The sequence below is a fragment of the Schistocerca serialis genome, chromosome 4 (genome assembly GCF_023864345.2).
Source record: "Schistocerca serialis cubense isolate TAMUIC-IGC-003099 chromosome 4, iqSchSeri2.2, whole genome shotgun sequence".
Taxonomy (NCBI): Eukaryota; Metazoa; Arthropoda; class Insecta; order Orthoptera; family Acrididae; genus Schistocerca; species Schistocerca serialis.
The window spans coordinates 421,727,660-421,753,205 of record NC_064641.1 but is presented as its reverse complement, the minus strand read 5'-3'; the positions used below and the strand labels follow the sequence as shown (position 1 = coordinate 421,753,205).

Here is a 25,546-nt window from a genome sequence, read left to right as displayed (position 1 = left end):
CTGGAATAGGAACTAAACTTTTAACGGCACATACCTTTTTCAGCATAAATTTCTCAAATTTTGCTGAAATGGGTTAGCTTTTAGTTCTTTGGATCGACTGACATGCTTCACTCAGTAATACAATATCACAATTTCTGAGGACACTTTCTTCATAGTAAAGATATCCAACAACATTAATTTGTATTTAGTTTTATTAAATAGTACTTGACAGCACATTACATGCATATTGTTTATACATGTTTTTAAAGAATACATAAATTATGTAGCATTTGCATTTATTAGTTCATTGTTTGCCTCCTGCAAACATCTGTAGATTCCGTTCTCAAGTCTTGCCATAATTGTAGTATGGCCATTTTCATACAGAAATCTGAGCTTATTGGCGACCAAGTCACCCAAGTGGGTAAACTGGTCCCTTTTCCTGCCTGCTAAATTGTCGCCAACTTTTCTTAAGGTCTGTAAAAGACCTTCTCGGTCTTCATCCAGGTCTCTCCTGGCTCTCTTCAGTGCACTTGATCTACCACTTCCACTCGGACTTGGAGTGGTACAAGGTGGCACGGTTGCACATCCACTTTCATGTGGAGGCACAGAGATGAGCGGAGTGGTTTCCACTTCCACAATGTCTTCTGGGGGCGTGGCAAATGTCACCTCCTCCATTTCTGTGACATCGAAAGGGAAACAAATGCTTCCTTCTCCTTCTCCTTCACCATCTCCTTCTCTGGCTGGGGCTTCCATGACCTTTAAAATACATAACACATTTCTAAGGCAAAGTGAGCTATATGTTATACATACATTATAATCAAAGTATCTTAATGTATTTAGAATTTCTTTGAGTGTCCACGCGTAAATTAAATTAAAAGAGTAACAATTTTCTTTCCAGCTTCCTGCTACTGCAGAGGAATGGCTGAAAATTGCCAAAGAATATGAAGAAAAATGGAATTTCCCCAGGTGTTTGGGAGCTATAGATGGGAGGCACATTGACATTGTGGCACCACCCAACAGTGGAACAGTTTATTTTAATTATAAAGAGCGCTTCAGCATTGTTTTGCTAGCAATTGCTGATGCTAATTATAGAATAATTTACGCTGATGTTGGCACGCAGGGGAGGATTTCAGATGGTGGTGTCCTTAAAGACACCACATTTTACAAAATGTTAGAAACAAAAACTCTAAATATACCACCACCAACTCCTCTTCCTGGTAGGAGCAAGCCTGTTCCATATGTTTTCGTCGCTGACGAAGCCTTTGGCCTAGAGGAAAATATTGTGAAACCATTTCCAGGTCTGCATGAAAAAAATAGTTGGCAACGTATTTTTAACTATAGAGCATGCAGGGCAAGAAGAGTAATAGAAAATGTATTTGGGATTATAAGTGCTGTTTACAGAGTGCTGAGGAAGCAAATGCTTCTCAGTCCGGGGAAAGCTACAGTGGTGGCACTAGCCTGTGTTTATTTACATAATTTTCTTCAAAACAGAAAATCTCAAAGTTATTGTCCAGCAGGAACATACGACAGAGAGGGAGATGATGGCAACGTAATACCTGGGTCCTGGAGGGAAACCCCTACTGTGCTGGAGCCACTGCCCAGAACTGGCCGAAGAACTTCATTGCTGAATGACAACAGAAGAGAATATGCTGAATACTTCTGCAGTATTCAGGGCTCCATCCCATGGCAGTATGGAAAATAAGTTGCACATCATTGTTAAATGATGACATAAAGTAATATGCTCTATTCTTCTGCAGTATTCAGGACTTCAAACCATAGCAGTATGGAGAATCATGTTTTTCAGTGAAATTGTAAATATTCACATTATGTAAAGCATTAGCACGAAAAAATGTTGCCAAATATATGATTAATAAAATAATATAACAAATTTACTTACTGGTACTACTTCATGTGTGCTCCTATGAGAGAGTGGTTTGTAATTGTCTCTTATGAACTGCATACTTTCAAAAGCATACCATGAAGTGTGGTACACATTGCTTGTAGCACTTCCACTTCCTTTGCTGCTCTTCCGTTTCGCTAACTCGCGACTATATTGGCTTTTTAAATTATGCCACTTGTCCTCACATTCCTTCCTTGACACGTTAAATGCCTTGGCAATTTCCTCCCACTCGTCGTACCTTTTGTGAGTGTTCTTATAGTCTGGTATTTTCACATCCCATATACAGGGATGCCTGCGCACTGCCTCTATAAAATGCAGTGTATTTTGTTTGGACCAAGAAGTCATCGCAAATTTTAAAACACGCGGGCACAACACACGACAAAATACACAAATAACTACACAACAAACGACAGTCGGCAGCTCCAAAACTCAAAACAGCCGCCAAAGAGCCTGGTACTACGCATGCGCTAAACTTCAAAATAAGCGGCAGGCGACAAGACGACAGGAAATGATAGTACTGCGCATGCGCGAGTTCTTCAAATGTCGCTCATACATGTCGCGTATATGGCCAAAAAGCGATATACAAAATGTATACGCGACATGTATGAGCTCGAGGGTCCGCATACAAGTTCCGTGAATTTTTGTATGAGGTGATGTATCGCGACATGTCAAATTGACAAGTCGCTCATACATGTCGCGATACATGTATCCCAGTGTAAACGTACCTTTACATCTACAAAGTGTACTGAGTGGTTATTCTGTCGCCAATTAGTTTCCGGACCGCTGCGTGCAACATTTTCTTGCGACCGGCCGTCGCTATTCCTCCTTGGTCTATCATTCCTATTACTGTAACTATTGTAATTTTCATTTGTGTGCCGCCTTTCATCACGCGGGCCTGACCAATCATTCACGTGATTTCTATCATTTCCATACCGGCGTGGACCGTAATCTGTACTATACCTTCGGTCTTCACGTCTCTGTGGCGCCGAATTCCTCCGATTTCCGTAATTCCAGGTTCCATTATTTGGCCTTGTCGCATACGGATGCCAACTGTGTGGGTTTTGTCCACTGCCATTAAAATGATATCCGTTACCGTTGTTTTGATTGGTTCCGGAATATTCATTCCGATTACTTGTGCTCGGCTCTTCGTATATTAGATTAATAGAGTCAAGCACGGAAAGAAAGTAGTCAAGGTCGTTTTCCGGTATGGTTACCAATTTTTCGCGTAAATTCGCGGGTAGTCTGTTTTTCAGAATTTTGAGAACGTCTACGTGCGGTATTGGATTGTTCCAATAGCGCGTCTTATTCAAGTACTTTTCGAAATACTTTCTCAACCCGCCGTTTTTGAGGTTGAACGGTTGTGGGTTGAATACTTCACGGCGCAGTCTTTCTTGGACCCCAGCAGACCAATATTTCTCCAAGAAAGCCCGTTCAAATTGTTCGTAGGTGACGCACTGTTCAGCCATGTCTGTGGCCCACAAAAGTGCGTCGCCTTGTGTGAAGCCTACTACATATCTAATCTTCTGTGCCTCAGTCCAGTTTCTTGGTAAGACATTTTTAAATGCTCTTACAAATACGACTGGATGAGTTTTTCTGGATTCTGTGGAGAAAACTGGAAACTGTCTATGTTTCAACAGGCTCTCATCGACTAGAATCGTCGAGATGCAAGGCGACACGCCTACTGCCTGTTGCAGCACCGCGTTTGGCGAATGGCCATTGTTTACCTGTGCCGGTACGTGCACATACGCCGGACAGGGCGCGTGATGTTCTGCGTTATTGACATCGTAATCTGGCACGGGCGAATAAGTGTCGCGCTGCTTGTTGCTTGACGTAGGCAAGTCATTTGAAACGTTTAGTCTACCAGCAATTTCCTTACGTATTCTGTCCTCGGCTACTTTGATTTCATTACCTAATTTTTCAAAAAGTTTTGTTTCCCGGTCAGTTATTGATTCATTTACATTACCGTTTTCTAAAGTTTCATTTATTTTGATAATGTCCGCGTTGATACGTCGAGTCTCCTGTTTCAGAAAACCGACTTCTTCGTTAACTTTATTAACTTGGTCAGGTATTTCTTCACATGCGGACTGTACTCTTGTTAAATTTAATTGAATAGCCTGTACGTTTTCATGTATTTCTTTTTGTACGGTTTGTGTTTGATTGTGTGTTTCTACTATTTCTGACAGTTCCTGTTCCTGTTTGGTTGTAAGATCTGACAATTTCTTTTCTAAGTCATTTGACAATACATTGTATACACTATTGACGGTTTTGATGACTTTGTCTTCGATCTTTTGATCGATTTCATTGGTGAGTTTATTTAAGCGTTGATCGAAATGTCTGTGTATGTTTTCAAATTGCGTGTTTACACTTGAAAACTGCTGTTGGAACCCAATTTCCATGTTTGACAATTTTGTGTTTGTCGTTATTTCTAGATTCGCCAGTTTCTCGCTCACATTTGACATCAGACTATATAATGCCTCAAGCGTAACTGACGAAGCTTGTGTGTTTGTATTTATGCCATTATTTGTTGCCATTGTTTCTCTGCCACGGTCTGATTGAATCGAAACCGGGCTAGGTTCACTGACTTCACGCGAAATATTTTCATCTGATCTGGTAATCGATGCTTCATCGACTGTGCACAAGGTTTCATTTGCAAGTGGTTCGTTATTGTTAATCCCTGTGGGGTGCAATTGAATTGTATTTACTTCTACATTATGTTGTGCTGAAAAACTAATTGCGTCATCATTTACGTCACTATTGTCAGAATCGGTGACGTGTCCATGAACATTTGTCAAATTAAAGTTCTTCGATTCCATTGTGAAGATATTATTTTTATCTGTACTTTACTGTTAATCTAAATCTTTAAATTCTCTCGCAGTTGAATTAATAAAAATATCTCGCGATTGTTATTTGTTGCGCGTCGGAAATTTACAAGATGGCGCACTACGTCTTCTAATTCAGCGATTGTTGAACATAAAAAGTAATTATCAAAGTGTAATTGTGTGTTGCCACAAACACTACCAGGATTTTAATATGGACAGGAAAAGGTTCTGCTTTAAGTGGAGCTAAGCCAAGGTGCAGCCACTGCATGCGTTTGCGCTTTCCTACCTTAATTCCGACTGAGCTGCGTCACTCACGATTACGTTAGTTTTGTAAATCCTTGTCCTTGTTCCTTCTGGTTATTGTGCCATCCGTTTATACAGTTAATACTGTTTCACTTTATTCGTCATTTTCCATGTGCGTCATGTAACAGAGAAACAGTAATTAGTACAAGTACATTTGTAGCACAACAATGAAGTACTTACTCTTTGTTCCACCAGCACTGTCCCTGTCAGCGGTCGCCAGTGTGGCGAAATAAATAAAAAACATTTTATATTTTAAATTCCACGTCATTGTTGATTTAATCAGAGTTCTCACCTTAGACGTAGAATTAGTCCTTCTACCACAATATTAATTCATTAGTCGCCATCAATGTTCTTCTCTTTGTTGACCGTGTGTACCATCATGAGTCGGCATCGGTTCACTTCACGAAGACGGTGGAAACCAAGGAATACTATGCTACGTCGCTATAAATAATTTTCGTAACACTTCGATACTTTTCACTATTTTTTATTCACAACACAATAAGACTTGCTGTGCTCATCGCACAAACCATAATTACCAACCATATGGCTGCCTTTCCGCACAGTCCAAAAATCACGTCCATCCTCCACAAGGCAACAATCGAAAGTGTCCCTTAGCTCCTTGGAGTATCAAACAAAAGAGAATCCAATGTGAACTTTACAAAGATTATAATATACATGCCTCTCAATTTATCTTTGGCGCAGCTTTTAAGATATCGTATGTCTCTGCATAGGAATGTGTCATTACAATTACCACAATCTCTGCTGGGTCTAATACTGAACTGGCGCCTTCAGTCGGAAGTGGAATACAAGAAGGTAGTTGCAGACTCTCTTTCTCCCCGGATGGAGATCTTTATCAAGGCTAGAGGCGATGCTACACGGTATTAGCGCTATGTCTTCTCAGGGTGATCACAACGTGAGAGCGAGGTGGCAAAGTTTTTAAGGCACTATCCTCTCGTTCGCGACTAACAGAGTTCCAATCCCCGTCCTGCCATCCAATTTAGGGTTTGTGCGATTTTTCTAAATCTCATACAACAAATGCTGCAGTGGCTCCTTCCAAAAGGGTACTTCCCATTTTCGTTCTCCAACCTTATCCAGTCCGAGATTGTGCTCCGTCTCTAACGACCTATTACTTCCATCCTGCCCTGCCCCCCTTTTATTTATAAGTAAAAGCAAATCTGTTGTAATCTACATGCAGGTATTATTTAGCACCTCACGGTTCAGAGTGATTTTTCATTTTTTGTAAGTAGAAAACTATCCTAACATCGACGGTTGGTTTGAAGACCGGTGCTGTATTAAGCTTGGCCTTGTTGCAGGCAGTATACGTTTGCTTTCCTTCTACATTTTGAACTGAGTTACACCATCCAGTTAAAAGGTATTCTACAGATTAACGTGGACTCTGAGAAACGCTACACCTTCGTATTTTCCACGCTACCAGATCATTGGTTGTGGTGAAAGCAGTGGTAAGTCACAAAAATCCTAAGACCAACTGAGACTGATCACCGCACGTCTGAATTTGTTGTCTGACACCACAAAATTGGCCACCGAGACTGGTGCTGAAACAGAATTGTTAATCGGCATAATTCTGGAACAACAGTCAATAGAACGGTATATGACCCTGATTTAAACGCAGGTACACTGTTGCTGTGAAAATAGAAAAGGCGAAGTTGACTTAATCTGCGGAAAATGTTAGAAATAGTTCTTTCTATGACACGTAAGGGATTCTCACTATTGGTTATCTTACGAACAGTGAATCAGCAACTGGTGAATACTATATAACAAGTACTATATAACAACTGCAAGAAAATTATGTCAGAAAAAACCGGGAATGTGGCAGGAAAAAATGGGATCTTCCATCTCGATTAAGAAAAGTGATTTGGCAATGAGTAAAATGATGAATTTTAAGTGCGAAGAGCTAAAACCTAAGTCCAGTTACGAGATCTTGTACTTTCTGGATTTCATCTTTTCCCAGAGCTTGGAAATATTGGAAATTCTGGGGTGCACTGAAGGAGATAAGCCAGCAGTAAATGTGGTACCTGCAGACTTTCGTGAATTATACTTCAAAGACACAACCTACTCTTTGGAAAAAGTGCTTTTCTTTCCCCTAGAACCTTAGTCTTTCACAAACTGGCCAGAAACTTTTGACGTTTCCTTCGCATATACAGCGACTTTTGTAGTTTTTTATCCTAAGTGCGAAGTTAAACAATGAATCAAATATGGTAATTATTTAGTTCATTGTCATAGCTGATGTCGCGCAGAACTAATAAATATATATTGTTTTGGGAAACAAGAATTGTTGCATAATGATTGAAGACAGAGACGTCAACATGAGATTAAACGTGCTAATGGAATCGTCTCCTTTCGCATTTTTTCTACATCTTTCTCTTTTAATTTTGTCTCTTACATTTATTATTATTATTGGTGGTTCAATGTTATTGCAAAAAAGGAAAGCTTTATAATTCAGTTCCCAGAATTTCTTTGCAACTTTCCGCTTTCTTTCTTCAGTCCGCTTGGTCTTGTTTTCTTCACAGTTTCTTTCTCGGAATGTACGAGGAATGCCCAGAAAGTAATTCACCGCATTTTTTGTTCAACAATTCTTTATTGAACATAATGAGAATTACACACGCGAAAGAATGGTGTTTTACCTAAACACCCTATTTTTCCAAGTAATCTCCGTCCCGTTCTATGGCCTTCCTCCAGCGCGAAACAAGGTCGTGTATGCCTTGTCGGTACCAATCCTTGTCCGGTGGCGGAGACAGTGGTTCACTTCCTCACTGTCCTCAAAATGTCAAAATGTCTTCCACGAATGGCATCCTTTAATGGCTCAAACAAGTGGAAGTCCGAGGGGCTAGGTCAGGGCCGTAGGGTGGATGGAGTAACAGTGTCACACCCTGTTTTGCGGTGTGTTCAGCTGTCCTAAGTCTCATGTGGGGCCGAGCGTTATCGCGTTGCAGCTAAACATCTCGTGGGTTGCAGTGGCGACGAAGTTGGCGCGTCTTGAGTTTTGTTAATGTGTCGACATATGCTTTTGAATTAATGGTACCGCCTCTTTGCATCACATCAGTGAGAATCACACCTTTAAAGTGCCAAAACACAGTGATAATGACCTTACTGACGGAAGCAGTTACTTTGAATTTTTTCTTCTGTGGGGAGTGGGAATGGGGCCATTCCACCGACTGCCGTTTTGTTTCGGGCGCAAAATGTTGACCCAGGTTTCATCACCTGAAATCTGGGACAAGAAGGCCTTCCCCTCAGCTTCAGAACGTTGCAACAAATCAAGACAAATGTTTTTTTTTTCTGTGCGATTTGTGATCCATCATCGTTAGACACCGCGGGACCCATCTCGCACACATTTTGTAATATCCGAGAATGCGGATAATTGCGTCCACACTTCCTTTGCTAATTGACAGATGCAACGCCAACTCCCGAGTCTTAATACGTCTGACCTCGCGAATGACGTCAGCTCGCTGCAACATGACAGTGTGACAACCGTGGATAGTCTCCCCGATCGCTGCAAATCGTGGACCTCCGTCGAACCGCCTTCTAATAACCTGACCTTCCGTGCCCAGCGACTAACTGTACTTCTGTAGACAACCGATGCTCCATAGACATTGCACAGGCGTTGTGAATAATCACCACACTTTCTCTGCTGTGAGAAATTCAATGACAGCACGTTGCTTGTAACGTACATCACCTACAGGCACCATTTTAAAACTGTCCTGCAGCTACGCTATCTGTCGCAAGTGACGGAAACTTGGCGTGCTCGCTCGGGCGACTTCAAATAACAAAAATGTGTGTGTGTGAAATCTTATGGGACTTAACTGCTAAGGTCATCAGTCCCTAAGCTTTAACACTACTTAACCTAAATTATCCTAAGGACAAACACACACACCCATGCCCGAGGGAGGACTCGAACCTCCGCCGGGATCAGCCGCACAGTCCATGACTGCAGTGCCCTGGACCGCTCGGCTAATCCCGCGCGGCTTCAAATAACACATACGTAACGTTTCGCATTCGTAGCATTGCTTTCGGCTGAGAAAAAAAAATGCGGTGCGTTGCTTTCTAGTCAACCCTCGTATTTCCCACCAGAAAGTATTTTATCTGTGCGAGTTTATGTTCGAATCTTGTGATTAATTTATCTATGTTCTGTCTACATATTTTCTGAATTCTTGGCCGCAAGGTAGAGTTTTCAGTTGTTCCGTGCATGTTACACTACTGGCCATTAAAATTGCTGCACCACGAAGCTGATGTGCTACAGACGCGAAATTTAACCAAGAGGAAGAAGATGCTATGACATGTAAATGATTAGCTTTTCAGAGCATTCACACAAGGTTGGCGCCGGTGGCGACACCTACAACGTACTGACATGAGGAAAGTTTCCAACCAATTTCTCATACACAAACAGCAGTTGACCGGCGTTGCCTGGTGAAACGTTGTTGTGATGCCTCGTGTAAGGAGGAGAAATGCTTACCATCACGTTTCCGACTTTGATAAAGGTCGGATTGTAGCCTATCGCGATTGCGGTTTATCGCATCGCAACATTGCTGCCCACGTTGGTCGAGATCCAATGACTGTTAGCAGAATATGGAATCGGTGGGTTCAGGAGGGCAATACGGAACGCCGTGCTGGATCCCAACGTTGGGCCTCGTATCACTAGCTGTCGAGATGACAGGCATCTTATCGGCATGGATATAACGGATCGTGCAGCCACGTCTCGATCCCTGAGTCAACGGGTGGGGACGATTGCAAGACAACAACCATCAGCACGAACAGTTCGACGGCGTTTGCAGCAGCATGGACTATCAGCTCGGAGACCATGGCTGCGGTTACCCTTGACGCTGAATCACAGACAGGAGCGCCTCCGATGGTATACTCAACCGCGAACCTGGGTGCACGAATGGCAAAGCATCATTTTTCGGATGAATCCAGGTTCAGTTTACAGCATCATGGTCGTCGCATCCGTGTTTGGCGACATCGCGGTGAACGCACATTGCAAACGTGTATTCGTCATCGCCATACTGGCGTATCACCCGGCGTGATGGTATGGGGTGCCATTGGTTACACGTCTCGGTCACCTCTTGTTCGCATTGACGGCACATTGAACAGTGGACGTTACATTTCGGATGTGTCACGACCCGTGGCACCACCATTCATTCGATCCCTGCGAAACCCTACCTTTCAGCAAGATAATGCACGACCGCATGTTGCAGGTCTTGTAGGGGTCTTTCTGGATACAGAAAATGTTCGACTGCTGCCCTGGCTATCACATTCTCCAGATCTCTCACCAACTGAAAACGTGTGGCCAATGGTGGCCGAGCAACTGGCTCGTCACAATACGCCAGTCACTACTTCAAAAATGGTTCAAATGGCTCTGAGCACTATGGGACTCAACTGCTGAGGTCATTAGTCCCCTAGAACTTAGAACTAGTTAAACCTAACTAACCTAAGGACATCACAAACATCCATGCCCGAGGCAGGATTCGAACCTGCGACCGTAGCGGTCTTGCGGTTCCAGACTGCAGCGCCTTTAACCGCACGGCCACTTCGGCCGGCGCCAGTCACTACTCTTGAAGAACTGTGGTATCGTGTTGAAGCTGCATGGGCAGCTGTACGTGTACTCGCCATCCAAGCTCTGTCTGACTCAATGCCCAGGCGTATCAAGGTCGTTATTTTGGCCAGAGGTGGTTGTTCTGGGTACTGATTTCTCAGGATCTATGCACGCAAATTGCGTGAAAATGTAATCACATGTCTTTTCTAGTGTAACACATTTGTCAAATGAATACCCGTTTATCATCTGCATTTCTTCTTGGTGTAGCAATTTTAATGGCCAGTAGTATAAAATTTTGTGGTCAAGTCGCTGGAAGTCTCTGGACGCTTCCAGCCTGTTTTAACCTTCTTTTTCGATCTACGGAGGTTGGATAATTTTGGTGTTGTTTTCCGTATTAAGTCTGCAATCATCTTCCGTTCTGTATGGACAGATAAATTTTCAGTCTATTTTACATATCATCTTTAATTTGAAGCCTGAGAACTTCATTGGCATGCAGGGCTTGTGCCGTGATAGCTGAGTTGTTGTGGCTGATTTTTGTGTCTGCGGAGGGACATTTTATTCTAAAAATTGTAGTGAAAAACTTGGAAACTAGCGTGTAAGAGGACCAAAATGGAATTGTGTTATAAATAGCTATACGATGTAAGCGGAATTAATTTTCACTCTGCAACGGAGTATGTGCGCAGATTAAAACTGTGCGCTGTGACCGTGACTCGAACGTGGAACCTATGATGTACCGATTAAAGGCTTCGGAAGAAATAAAGAGGCGCTCTTAATCAACGGTTCATGCATTTCAAAAATCTAATGTGCTCCGTCTGTGGTCCGAAACTTTCTCACGTTGGGGTAGTTTCGTTGTCGACGGTATGTTAATTTATACGGGTCCTTTAGGTTATCTTACTATTTTGCCATATATGCGTTGTGTTGATATGTGTGAGAAGTTAAAAAGTTCGCTGCCACCATCGGGGAAAGCAGCTTACCCAGACGCAGTTGAAGCAGACAAAACCAAGACGACCTTTCCTTTTATTGCGATGGATAATTGATTACTTGCTAAACCAGATTATAGAGAAGAGCTGAAGTTGAAATCGTAGGGAAGTTCTTACGGGTCCATACGATTTGGTAGCGAAGACTACACGAGCCTGTGCAACGTCTGACGCAGGAGATTCGTTGCCAGAAGTGTCAACCTGATGCTTCAAAGCATCTGATGCGCGAACGTGTTAAAACTGTCTAGGAGACGCTGACTCACACCCGGATATCTATCTTCTACGGGCATTGCGTAAACGTCCTACGTCTCACGGACCGACTCGGAGTTGCTACGCTCCACCTACATCGGATTCTTTCCAGACTCTACAGAGTGTCTCTCACTACACATACTGCGAGATTAGCTGGGATGCCCTCTTTCTGTTCACGTTTGATATTCGATTATATTTCTGTAGCAGTTATGTTTAGATGTAACCAACATGTTTCCAGAGATTTACGTTACCAGTAAATAACTAGGGAGTGGTCATTTTCCGCAGTAAGAGCATAAATATTAGTTTGTGAACAAAACGCCAAGTAAAAAATAAAGCACTACTATAAAAACTACGATAGTTCCTGTCTTAATTAATTATGATTATCACACCTGTACTTCTTTGAATGTGGGATGATGTCTAGTCCGACCTCCACTACCGGAAACATACCTTCACCGTTTATGACAGCAGGGGGAATGTGCACGAGTAGAGTCCTGCCGGAAAATGATATCACTGTTACGTGGAACAGTAGAATGGGCTGGATTTTTTTTCTCCGTTAGTCTATGGTGAGGTTACAAACGGCCATCACTGGCGGCAAACCACATTGTATTGTCATAAATGACCACGACTTTCTGCCTTCGTTTCACCAGCTGACCTTTCTGCCGACCATCGGAGGCTGGACGGTGTGACCAGTGACACTCTTGCTCGTGGCGTGTCCCCCACCAAATGGTTTGTGACAAGTGCTGAAGTTGTGCGGCACCTTTAGACTACGGTCGCTGTCTTATCAGCAATGGTAACGTATCTGCTGTGGCAATCCATATGTCGTTGCCTCCGCAGACTACGACGACGAGCTTGTGCACCTTCCTTGAATCATAGCCGTCAACGTACGCCAGGAGGCAGTTGTAGAGCTTTACTAATCATCTCTAAAAAATAAAGTTACGTAATTATTTTTTTAAATTTCTTTCCAGTTACATGCCTGCAGTCGGGATACATGTAACACATTTCCACAGTACCTAAAGGAGCCAAAACAAAACATCGCAGTCCAATGATAACGTGGAGCGTTATTCGGTAATTCGCATTCGGCTACAGCAGAAATGGTGCAGCTGTTTCATACCAACCCAGATGACTTCTGTAGGTGAGTGTATCACTATGACCCCGAAGCTGAGGGGTAAGCTAGCAGTGGGAACAAGATAAAATAGGCGAAGCGTTAGAAAAGGTAATGCTGAGGCTTTCTTTCTTTTTTTTTACTGTCATGTTATTGTGATACCAAGATTTTGGCCCCTCCCCCCTCCTCCCCCCCAACCTTCCCCCCGCCCCGCCTTATAAAATTTCTTTTCCATTGTACTTTATATTTTTCTTGTGAGCAACTTGGCTGCATGAGATGTGAAGCTGATAGTGAGATATCTCTCCCATTTATCTGTAATTATAGATATTATTAATTATATTACAAATATGCAAGCAGGAGCATTAACTAACCATTTGTAGATTCTGGTGCATAATAATATCTCTGGGAACAGCTCAACAAACTGTCGCGAAATCCGTTCAAGAAATGTGAGCCATGTGCATTCCACACTGAGGCCGCTAGCTTGTATCCATAGCAGCTGCCCACGGCGAATGCCTCTGACCGGATGCTGGGCAACCAAAGGGCGCCTTCAAACCAGAGGGCAGAGAGGCGGCGCCGAGGAGCAAGATTTGTTCTTGCTCAGCTTACTCAGATTTTCTTGTCGGCGGAATGCGTATAGTTCGGCGTTCGCGGTTGCCACGGAAGTGTTGACATCTCTGTTGGCTGAACATCGCGTGAAGTCGGCAGACTAGCTTGGTGCGTGTTTTGTTGGCGCCGAGAAGCTGGTTGGAATTGAGACTGTCAGCCACTCAACCATCTGTACGAAGGAAACTTGGCTTCGGAATCAGTCTTACGACAATGAATCTTATGGTGAGCACCCATTTTCAGCTACGGACAGAAAATTTCAACACTAAGTTTATTTGCGTAGCAATCATCCGCAGCAATTACAGAAATATTCGCTTGCAAACAAAAACGCCCTTTTCTTGCTGCAGTGTATTTCATTTCTTCCAGACACAATTTACCTTTTACTTTAAAGTATCTTCAGTGGAATAGTTCTCCGCGTTTTTTTCGCATCTTCGTTTCCTCTCATCTGGTCACATGATCGAGGTCGTACCATAACCTCCCTTCCGAAACATAAGCACCTTTTAATGTTACGATCTTCTTTCATTTATAATTTTCATAGTGATTGCGCCAGTTGCTGTGGAACACCATTAGTATTCTGTCACTAGCTGCAGAAATTTTACAGAGAACTGTGATTTAAAGTCGTAACTATTGTTTGTCCACTTTATGTCTCTTCCTGTTTGGTTTCTTTACATACATTTACATATGTTGCAGGGGAGCTGTTGATCATTACTTAATTATTATTGTATTGAATTCAAGATGGATTCTGTGTTATCTTGTGTGCCTCTGAGTGGAACTAAGGCTGCAGCCAATTTGACAAAAAAGAAAAAGAAAGGTAACAACAGGAAGTGAGGGTTCTGTTTAATCCCTTGTATGCCATTGGGCAGAGGTATCTTGCGTCTTTGTAAAACAGGTGACCAGCAAATTTCATGTAAGCGCTTCACTATAAGTTGTTTACCGTTCTACTGCATTTGAATGTGTTCACTCCTTGTGATATTAACACGTTGCGTGTTTGCTTCTTTCTCTCTGCTGCGCCAATCATCTTAAGCTGAGGTATTCAGTGTCTGTATTGCTGGCTGTAGACAACCATTAACTGTTTTAACTTGTAGTTCTTCTAATTGAGCATGTAACTGAATATAGTTGCCTCAAGAGAGCGCTATCGTAATTTAACTGCCGTGCTGGCAGATGGTATTTTCCTGTGACAACTAGTAGTGCTCACACTTAAGTTTGTAACTTTCATAATAAACTGATGACTGGCACTAAGCTTAACTATTCACTGCTGTTGATGTCAAATGCTTCTGCTAAACCTATTTGTGAAAATCACTTTCTGTCTTTAGCACTTACTTGTACCTAGTAATATCTTATTTAATGCAGTGTTGTGTCGCTGTATAACTGCGGCAAAACTGCAGTAAAACAAATAAAATAAAAAATGAAAATCCTAGTCACGTGACACACCGAATTGTTTCTCTCACAGCGACGACAAGAGCGCTGTCGTCCACCGACACAACAGCTGCTGCAGTCCGGTCGCTGATGAGTGGCTGTTTATCAGCTAGCGCCACTGCTGTCTGCGATGGAACTGGTATCTGCAGCTGTTCAGCAGCACGGTTATTTGTGTAGAGAATGGGACGTGGGCTCAGTTGATGTGTGGTGAACAGAGGGGCTAGTAATGTAGGTGGTACCTGTCGGCGCTTGTAGCGGTGGCTACAGGGCATTGGGGGAAGCAGACCGGCTCATTAGCACGGCAGAAGCAAGCGAGCGGACATCGATTGCCTGTGCGCACACAGCACAGCACAACCAGAGAGAGACGGGTAGAGACACAGAGAGGGAGAGAGAGAGAGGGGGGGGGGGGGGGGTGGTGAACACCCTGCCCGCCCGAGCGCAGCGCGGGCGACCGCGGCGGTTGCACCCTCGGCTGCCTGCAACCCCCCGTTGCCGCCATCGCCAGCACTGCCGCTGATCCAGGATTCGCAACTCGTCTCCACTCTGGCCGACCGCCCAATGTACACTGGTGCCCGTTAAAACTCCAACGTTAGGAGGAGTAGCAGATAAGGGAATTCTACTCATTGTGCGCTTGCACTGGAGAAGGAATAATCATCATCATCATTTATTGTATTAATGGGCCTTTACAGAAATAACTCCTCTACAGAGGAAATAACCCCTCTGAAAAAGGAAGAAAACGGCCATGTGTGAGTGGCACTCGAACGCTGAGTGTTCCGTGTAATTTTAATTACGTATGTAGACCGATCATTCTTCCGGGAATCGAGAGTCTCTTATCGTCATGGCAACATATTGGTTCTGGGGTCCCAAGACTATCGAGATGTTTTAATTTCAAGTTTGAAGTCGGATAACAAATGACAAAAGAAATATTTTTTCGTGTGATATAATTACAAATTAACAATTATCGCATTTTTTTCCTTTGGTTGTATTGTAAAACCTTCGTTCTTGCCGAATTTCATGATTCGGCAGCAAGTATGCTGTAGCTTTTTATGAGTGAGTTTGCGAGTATCAAAGTATGTGATATAAATGGCCGTATCTGATGATTAAGACTAAGAACCATCAATTTTTCACATCACCAAGGGGCCGTAGACCTTACTTTGTGACATAAATTTCAACTTGATACGAGTACCCGTTCCCGAGAAAAAGTGTTTCTTAACAGTCGGACAGACAGACGGATAACAAAGTGATCGTGTAACGGTTCGATTTTTCCCGATTGTGGTGCGGAACCTTAAAAACAGCGCACTATACAGACTGTTAACTCTCGATCCTTCCATCGGCGTCCCTGCACGTCCCCTTGGGCGTTTATCCTGCAGATTGAGAATGAAGGATTCGGTAATGGAAGAATCTATCAGCTCGGAAGGATGTGGGCAAACCACTGTAGCCTCCTTTGCCCTAATATTCAGCCAATGTGTGGTTTTCCAGTTTTCCAAAGTGCTGGTACGGGTCTTCTTTCGTTATACATTAGTCATTATTCTTTACACATTATTTCGTTATATATTATTAAATTTGGGACATTCATGGTGCGAAATGTAGTGCACAGGGTTGGAACATTGGCTCTAACCTGGCTGAGCACAGAAGCGAAATGAGCCTGGATCACAGGTACGCGTACGTCGTTACATGCTGTTTCAACTCCTTGCCTGAGTTCAACAACATTATTGGCAGTCTCTAGAGAACCCCTTGACCAATTATTTTCAACGGGCGAGAGGTCTGAAGATCAGGCTGGCCAGAACCCTCAATGTATCTAGATAGATCAATACAGCGTGGGCAACGTGCCGTCTTGTTAAAAGATAAGTCACGGAAGCCTTGACGGTTGGACGCAGCCATCAGTCTTAACACGTCAGATATGTAACTGCTGTTGACCAAATTACCAGCTATGCTAGGCACGGTCAGTCTTTGGTGAGCTGCGGGCCTGAGCGCGCTGTCCACCTTGCCATCTGACGCGACAGCAGCGTTATTAGCGCATGATGTCAAAACGCACCGACGTGAATGATACCCCCTTTCCCACACCACGCCAACAACTGTGCCTGAAAACATGCCTTTTTGACTGTACATGCGTTGTATATTCACGTCATCTTCAGATGTGACGTTTATTTACGTGTCGTGAACATTGTTTCTTTACTTACCACGTTTCATGATAGCTGTCTTAAAAACATCCGTCGGAAAATTGTGCTACGCTTCGCTCTATCTCCCAGTTTCTTCTTCTTTTTGGCTGGATTGAAAACACCGGTCGCCCAACCGTGAGCTAAGCGAACCAGAAGTGGTCGTATTGTGTACCCACCGGTATCCCACACCATCATGCCAGCAGCCGGGGCTGTGTGACGATGATCAATGCAATCTGATTACGTTCGTAATCTTGTGAGCGTTCATAACGATATGTTTGTCTTTATGCTATACGCAGAACTGGAACTCGTGTGAAAATACTAAGCAGTGCCACTCCGGTGTCCAGTGCTCAGTCGAATCCAGGATTTAGGTCCGGGAGGGGCAGGGGGGGGGGGGGGTTAGACTCATACAGATTTTGTGCCACAGTGACCTCTCGAAATTCTAAGAGTACACGGAGGAGTTTCCTTAACCTATTATACCACCAGTAACAATAGCGAGAAACTGTTCGGGACAGTTAAGTCTGAAAGCTATGTTGCAAGGATATTTTTTTTTGTTTTGAGATTAAGAAAAAAACAGGTGTAGTTCGGGGAAGATAGGTGCAGCCTCGTAGCCCTCTGCAGCCTGTATTCGTCTCTTGTGCAGTGTTGTTCACCATACCACTGTCGGCGCGTCTTTCTCCGCTGCCCCACTGCAACGGAAACCGTGCTGACTGTACACGGAGCTCCAGACGTCGTCTTACTTTCGGTGTGGATACTTGCCTTGCAGCAAGGATTAGATTTTCTGACCCAAGATACGTGACATGCTTATACCAACCTGCATGGTCAGGCAATCAGACAGTTGAGTCACATTAACGTGACTACCGGCGTATGGGATGTGAATGTGCAATAACCACTCACAGACGGCAGGTGCTAGCACTAGCAGTGGAGGGCATATAAAGAGTGTCGGAGGCACATGGAGAACGGTACAGTCGTTTCCTAATGTGAAAACAGAGCGATTTATATGACGTCCGTAAGGGCATGGTCATTGGCTTTCGGGCCACGGGTGGAAGCATTTCTGAAACGGCGAAGTTTTAAACTATTTGCCTGTCGCCTTGGTTAAAGTATATCGTGCATGGCAAAATGGCCCTTCCGAGGCAACTGTGCTGTGCCACAGGCCACAGATGATATGGATGAACACGGCTGTGGAGACGTGTTCGGGTGAATAGACGTGCAACTGTTGAACACCTAACCGTCCAGATGAACCAAGGGGCTCCTCATCGACTGTTCAGCAAACGTTGCTGCGTATGGACCTCCGCTACAGACGTCTGCTTCTTGTACCCATGCTAACTTCTGTTCATCAGCGGCGAAGGCTGGAATTTGCACGTCCACTGACTGGCCTTTTCAGGTGAATCATCGTTTATGCTCTACATGAAACATGGCCGTTGGTGTGTACGGCGTCAAGTGTCTTCGAAAACACGCTTCAACAATCGTCGGAAAGGTTCATGCTGAAGGGGGTACGTTTAAGGTCTGGGGGATGGTTTTTTGGTGCTCCTTGGGGAATCCCGTCATTCTCGAAGGCACAATGGATCAACACAAGTGGTCATCTATCCTTGGTAACCATGTCCAGCCCTACATGCAGTTTGTTTTTCTTAGGCACAACGGCATGTACCAGAAGGACACTGCAACGTGTCACACAGCTCGAAGCGTACGTGCGTGGTTCGGAGAGCACCAGTACGAGTTTACCGTACTCCATTGGCCACGAAAGCCCCCGGATTTAAACCCAATCGCGAATCTGTGGGACCAGCTCGATCGGCCTTTTCGCGCCATGGATCCTAGCGGAGCTAGCCACTGCACTAGAGTCAACATGGTCCACAGCCCTGTCGGCACCATCCAGAGCCTCACTGACACTTTTCCTGCACGTCTTGCAGCGGTCTGTGCTGCAGAAGGTGTTTACTCAGACTTTTGACAGTGGACAGTGTCCCTGCACTTTCGGGCGATAAGCACACGCGATCGCCGAGATCATGCATGGCGTTGAGTATGGGTCTCCCGAAGACCTCTTTTCCGTGTTTACGTAACACTCATGCGATCGCAAGCAGAATATCGAGGAACGATAACCTGCAGTCTCTATAGGCCAGAATCGTACTGCCGTGGTTTGCTGACACGTGCTGGTAGGCTCTTCTCCTTCTTACACTAGCCATAACGTGGTCTCCCCACGAATAACCGACATTCAAACGCAGCTTCTGAGTAAGAAACATGCTGCATAATCTCTCCTTGTGTACAGAATGTTGATGGCGGTACTGTCACCTACTTTGTGCACTGAAGTGTTGGTCATTTGCATATGTGACGACGTAGTGCGTTTCATGCTAATGTGATGTTTGTTGCAAGCCGCCTTTATGCTGTTGCAGTAGTGAACAGACGTGAAATTAAGAGATATGCCCCAGTTTTTGCCCAACTTTTCTATCTTTAACTTTCTCGGACATCACCACCATATTTCCGATAGCAGAATTGCTAAGAACGCTAATACAAACGAAGAACTGCCTCTTAAAGATTGGTACAGGCACACGAGTAGTAATGACTGGAACTGACGTAGGCGATCCCCAGCCGATGAGGATACTTTTGAGGATACGCACAGGCACCTCTTTTTCAGTATTCGCTCGAGTACTATTCGCAGATTTGTATCCCGCCGCCTGAGGCGATAGGTCACTCTGCGTGATGCCTTACTAGCGAACTCTGTGAGGCGGCTTCCACGCCAGGCATAGCAGGTTGGGCTTTGCGCAGAATACTGGTGTACACATTTATTGTTACGACTTTGTCAAATAGAACATGGGTCCTATTCGTTAGTAGAAATCGGCAGATACCGTGATTATGCGAGTTCTTGTGGAAGTCACGATTCATTCGGCATTTTTTATTTTTTTCATCTTCGGCGTCTTTTTTGATGAGGGGGTGGGGGGGGGGGGGGCGGAGGAATATGAGTGGTAGCTCAACTGCCTCTAAAAATTTTTACTGCCATTTAGTGTGTAAGCAACTCTAATTGTACATTACGCATATCCACCATTGAGCTCAATGCAGACGAGAGATTTACTATCGCGAGATCACAGCATCATTTCCCCAGCCTTTTACCAGTGCATGTGAAACAGTGTCATTTTTTAAAAAATATTTTCATTCTCCACTGCAAGGAGTGGAGCGGGCTGTTCGAGATCCGGCCCAGTCAGTCGCGGTTCTAGTCAGCCAATTATCAGACAGGTTGCTAGTGAGACACATGGGGGATCTCAGTTGGGAAAAAGTGCTGGAGGCTTACTTTTTTGCGCGTTTGCCTTACAACCAAGGGAAGCTTCCCGAAAACCTTTGTCGGATTTGGAGGATTATAATCATATTAATTTATTTTTGGGACGTCGAGGACGTTATCCCAGCAAAAATTAAAATGTTCTGTATGTCTAAAGTGTACATCTGTTTATGTGTCTATGCGTTACTAAATGAAAGCTGTAATTGCTCTTCCTGAGCATGTAACTTCTTTTATTGTGAAATACTGGTTGTTTGGAATAGAACAAGGAAAAATGATAACGAGCGGAATATTTTACAAAATCGGCGGACACTGTATTGGCAGCTGATCTTTAATACGATGATGCGTGATCGTGAATAGATAACTAGCTTTTTGCGTCATAATTGACCTTTTAATAAAATGGCGCTATACATCATCGGAAAACAGTCAGAGCGCAGACTTCTGTCCAATTTATTACATCTGTGAGGTCGGGAAGCTTAGGGGACACTTTTAATTGATGTATTATAAAGACGCGCGCACAATCTGTGAATCTGTGGCAGTGGAACTGCTAACTCGCCATCAGAGAATTGTGCTCGTCAACTACCGCTGTTTTGCGGGAGAAATGAACACGAACTTTCTCCCCCCCCCCCCCCCCCCCCTTCGCCACATTCCCAAAAAATATAGCTGGCCATTATCCCTCATTCTACAGACCACAGATGCTTAGGATTTTGGTTATGATAACAATAACCATAAAGTACATAAACCCTTTCGACATAATAATTTATCCCCGTCAGTTCTCAGAACATCGCTATAACGCATTTTCGCAGTAAAGTAACTGAATTTCTAAAATACATGTAATTTGAGTTATCCATATGTCATGCATATGATTTGACAAATATGATAGCAACGATGTTTGATAATTTTGCAACGTCATAATTTGCACGTTATAAAGTCGAAGTGTATACTCACTTTTGTAAGACTTTCGCTCGGCTCTACGTTTGTGAATACAGGTCTACAGGCGGTGGTTATGTAAACTTTTAAATGACAAAGGGAGGGGATGGTGTTTATTTCGGCCGTTCGGAAAGAAGAATCTTTCGTTGTTATTAGCTTTGTGAAATACCTTTCCCTCCACCCTATCACCTTACTCAGCTTTCTCGGGCTCGTGAAGCTGCGGATTTCTAGTTAAGAGTAGGTACGGTCAATCTGTGCATGGGCGCCTTTACTTTTGAAATGCTTTCTTCAGCTACTCAGGTAGCAAGGCCGTCAACTTGGGCTATCCTCAGGAAAGCACCTACAAAGTGGATTTCCTTGCCATTTCCGAGACCATTAGTTCTCATGCTATAAGAGGCGATCAAAAAGTTCCTGTTCAAATGTCATACAGCCCAGAATTGATATGCCAATAATGCAAAATTGCCGTGAGCATTGAAACCATCAGGTTGAAGATACCCGTGTGGTAAAATACCGTATGCTGCTGTGTGAAGAAGTCCGTAATTACCTGCTGCACTTACTCGTCCGACAGGAATCATAGATCCTTCAAGATCTTTTTTTAAAGGTGTGATAATAGTATGGGACCAGGACTGTAGGTCGGATGCTCGAGTGTCTTCTGGTTGAGTTGGAGTAAGTCCTGTGTTATGACATTTGAGATAAGGGGACGTGCGTTATCATGAAGCAGCAGCACCCCTAATCCACAACGGCAGTTTCTGATAGAATTGCTGCCCCATACATCTTCTATATTCGCAATGGATGTGGCTTAAATGGCTCTGAGCACTATGGGACTTAACTGCTGAGGCCATCAGTTCCCTAGAACTTAGAACTACTTAAACCTAACTAACCTAAGGACATCACACACATCCATGCCCGAGGCAGGATTCGAACCTGCGACCGTAGCGGTCGCGCGGTTCCAGACTGTAGCGCCTAGAACCGTTCGGCCACTCCGGCCGGCCAATGCATGTCTATCGGTGTCTGTCTTTTGGCAGCCAAGTAGAGGAGACCTGCACGTTGGTCCTGTTTGGACGCATGTGGTAATGATGTTGCCGTAGTTCACGTTTCAACATTTACCGCACGAACGTCGGTAATACACGAATACCGCACCAGTCCTTTGCCTACATATCGGTGGTTACATACCCGCATCGGAATCGCGCTACATTGTACATACGCTGCAGGAATTCTCTCAGACGGAAGCTTTATGATGCTTTATACATTATTCTCTAACAGGTGGTTTTAATAATTGTTTATTAGGTAGGGGGACGACTGCCATGAGCCTCTCTTTGTATTCTCACCTGATCCTGACGGGTTCTCGTGGCTGGACAGCCTGAGTTGTCCGCTTGAGGAGGAAAACGAGTGGAGCGGAAATGCCTCGTCCGTGAAAACGTCTCCGCCAGGTGAGGACTGCAGCGGCCGTGTGGTGTGGCGGTTATATTTAGGGAGTGGGTAATATTTTGGGGGTCACCTGGAACGGTGCCCGCCGCTGCCGCGCGGCCGGTTAGTCTCTGCGAGGGCCGCTGGCTTCTCTCGGTCCTCCTCCGCAGCCGTGGGCCGGCCTCGGCGCGCGGGCCGACAGCTGGACCAGCTCAGGCTCAGCTCAGGGGGTGGGCCCGCTCTGACGGGCCGGGGCGCCGCCGACATTCCGCAGCACAAAGAGTAGCTTCCAGCACGACAGCCGTCTTGTCTCTAAAATGTTGTAACCAACAGCTTTCTCTTCACCGCCGCATTTTACCACCAACACAGCTGCTACGAATCAACAAATAAGAAACGTCGCCAAAATTGTGAAAACAGAGCGAATTGTGTTCCATTATTCGCATGGTAATCAGTTAAAATGGGTGATCTATTGACGTGTTCCGTTCAATAATTTCGTTTGTACAGTGCAGGAAACCACACCCGGTCCCTGAAAAGGTAAGGAGCGATTAAAAAGTTTGTTTGAGGGCATTTCTGTATGTAACGTATTTGCAACGTAGCGCTACTCCGTAGACATGACGTTAGTGTGGCGTTCATGTCTTTCCGACTCGAGCGCGGTAAATGCGCAAACGTGAACTATGACGACGTCATTACCACATGCGTCCAAACAGGACCAACGTGCTGTCATTCATTTCTGTGCTGCCGAAGGACAAACACCGGCAACCACCGGAGAATGAAGAATGTGTATGGGGCAAGATGTCTGTTGTAAACAACCATTGTGGAATGGTGCACCAAGACGTGCTGCAGCTCCGTAACGACATACGTCCCCATACCGCAAATGTCGCAGTGCAGAAATCATGCCAAATCAAGTGGGAGACACTCGAGCACCCACACTGTACTCCCGATTTCTCCTCAGGCGATTATCACGCCTTGGGTGCCATAAAACAGTCCTTGATGGCTCGACAATTCCTATCGTAAGAGGACGTGCAGCAAACAGTTACGGACTTCTTCATGCAGCAGGACACAGTGTTTTACCAAACGAGTATCTTCAGCATGGAGCGTCGTTGGGATGGTTGTCTCAAGGCTCTCAGAGCTTTAACCTGATCAGCATACCGATTCTGAACTGTAGGGCCTTCGAACGGAAACTTTCCGATCGCCACTTGTAGCACCACTACGATACTGCTCTTTCAACTATGATGCATCGGGCTGGATGAAGTGAGTACGAGCCCGCACAGTTATCATGCATCGTCTTAAAATGTAAAGTCTTTCATACTGCAGAGGTCGATTTCCAACGCAGAACGTCTTCCGCACTTTTACCTGGTGCTATACTGATCATTAATTCTCGTCACAGAGATTGAAAGTCCTCTGTGTTGATACACTCATTACTAAACAGCAATTAACTCTACTTACCTCAGAAAGTTCCGCCAAAAAGAGTCATTGACAAATTGAGTTGAAGCACGTAGCAGAAATTTTCATCTATATCTTTATCTGCATGATTTTCTCCAGTTCACTCTTAATGCGTAACAAATGGGACACCGAACCACCTTGAGACCATTTCTCCATCATCCCACTCTCGAAAAACGCGCTGAAGAAAAAACTGTTTCCGTGCGAGCTCTGACTTATTTTACTAGGATGATCATTTCTTTCTATGTAGGTAGGTCAACAAAATATTTTGGCGTTCGGAGGAGGAAGTTGGTAATTGATATTTCGTAAACAGAACTCGCCGCAGTGGAAATCGTCTGTGTTTTAACGACTGCCACTACAATCCGCTTATCGTAATTGTAACACACTTCCCCCTATTCACGATAACGCAAAGTGACCTTCCCTTCTTTGAACTTTTTGGATGTGCATGGTCAGTCCTGTCTGGTAGGGATCCCATACAGAGCAGCAGTATTCTAATTCACTGAAGTCCAAAGATGACTTAACTCGTAAACTAGTGCACAAATGTACACTGTTCGTAACACTTATATCGATTAAAAGTAGATTTATATTATGTAACTGTTTATCCGTAATTACGTAGTCTGTATTCTTTGTTGATTAAGGTCATTGATTTGTGACAGGAAATTTAAAGTATTGTAATGTAAATATATAAAAAGCTAAATGACTTTAAAAATAATGAAATTTTATAATGTGCGTGTATTTGGACGAAAAACATTGTATATTTGAAGCTGGTTCATGCTTAGGGCACTTGTATTGTAAAATGTAAAAGATGTAGGGAAGTTTCTCCGCTACGGAAGTGGCTTGGCGCGATGTAAAAGGTGGTTTTGGCGGTCGAACTGGGCGGCTTCTTGGTGTGAACGGTACGCCGTCAGTGGCTAGCCGTTGCACGGTACACATCAACGGTGCCAAGGGGGACAATTGGAAGCCGCTTTGCAAGGAATTTTGCCTCGGATGTGGATTTGGCTATTGCATGGAATGGCTCTAACACATTAAAAATCCGCCACCAAGAAGAAATTGTATAGAGCTTTCAAACATCAAGAGCCTTGAGTACAGTTAGCCGCCACGTCGCTTGCCACCACTACTTCGCCATTGCTCGACCAACTTCATGCATACAGATATGTAGCAGAGCATGGACCAGTTAATTTGTGTGAGGCAAATAATTTATACTCATTTGAAACTTAATTCAGCCGTGAGTACTACCATGAACGAATTTTTGAAGTTAATTGAGCTCAGTGTTGAATAATTTGCCTTGAAAAGTAAAAACATAAACTATTCCAAGTGAAGCTGAGAATTAAATTTAGTTGAATTGAATTTTGGCTGCTGAAATGATCATAGAATTTGACTAGTGATATAACGTCAGTTTATGGGTTCCCATCATATTCTTCACACATTAAAAATATAAATGGACTATTATTACTACTAAGG

At 44.1% G+C, this 25,546-nt stretch overlaps 1 protein-coding gene across 1 annotated transcript; it reads right to left on the bottom strand.

Annotated features, from left to right (window-relative positions):
* Positions 1-258: 258 nt before the first annotated feature.
* On the bottom strand, positions 259-22,912 carry LOC126474505 (uncharacterized). The gene is made up of 4 exons (XM_050101975.1): positions 22,737-22,912; positions 12,220-12,263; positions 1,877-2,184; positions 259-735 (listed from the first exon to the last, which is right to left on the bottom strand). The coding sequence occupies exons 1-4, from the start codon at positions 22,910-22,912 to the stop codon at positions 259-261; spliced, it is 1,005 nt and encodes a 334-aa protein (XP_049957932.1).
* Between the last annotated feature and the right edge of the window lie 2,634 nt (positions 22,913-25,546).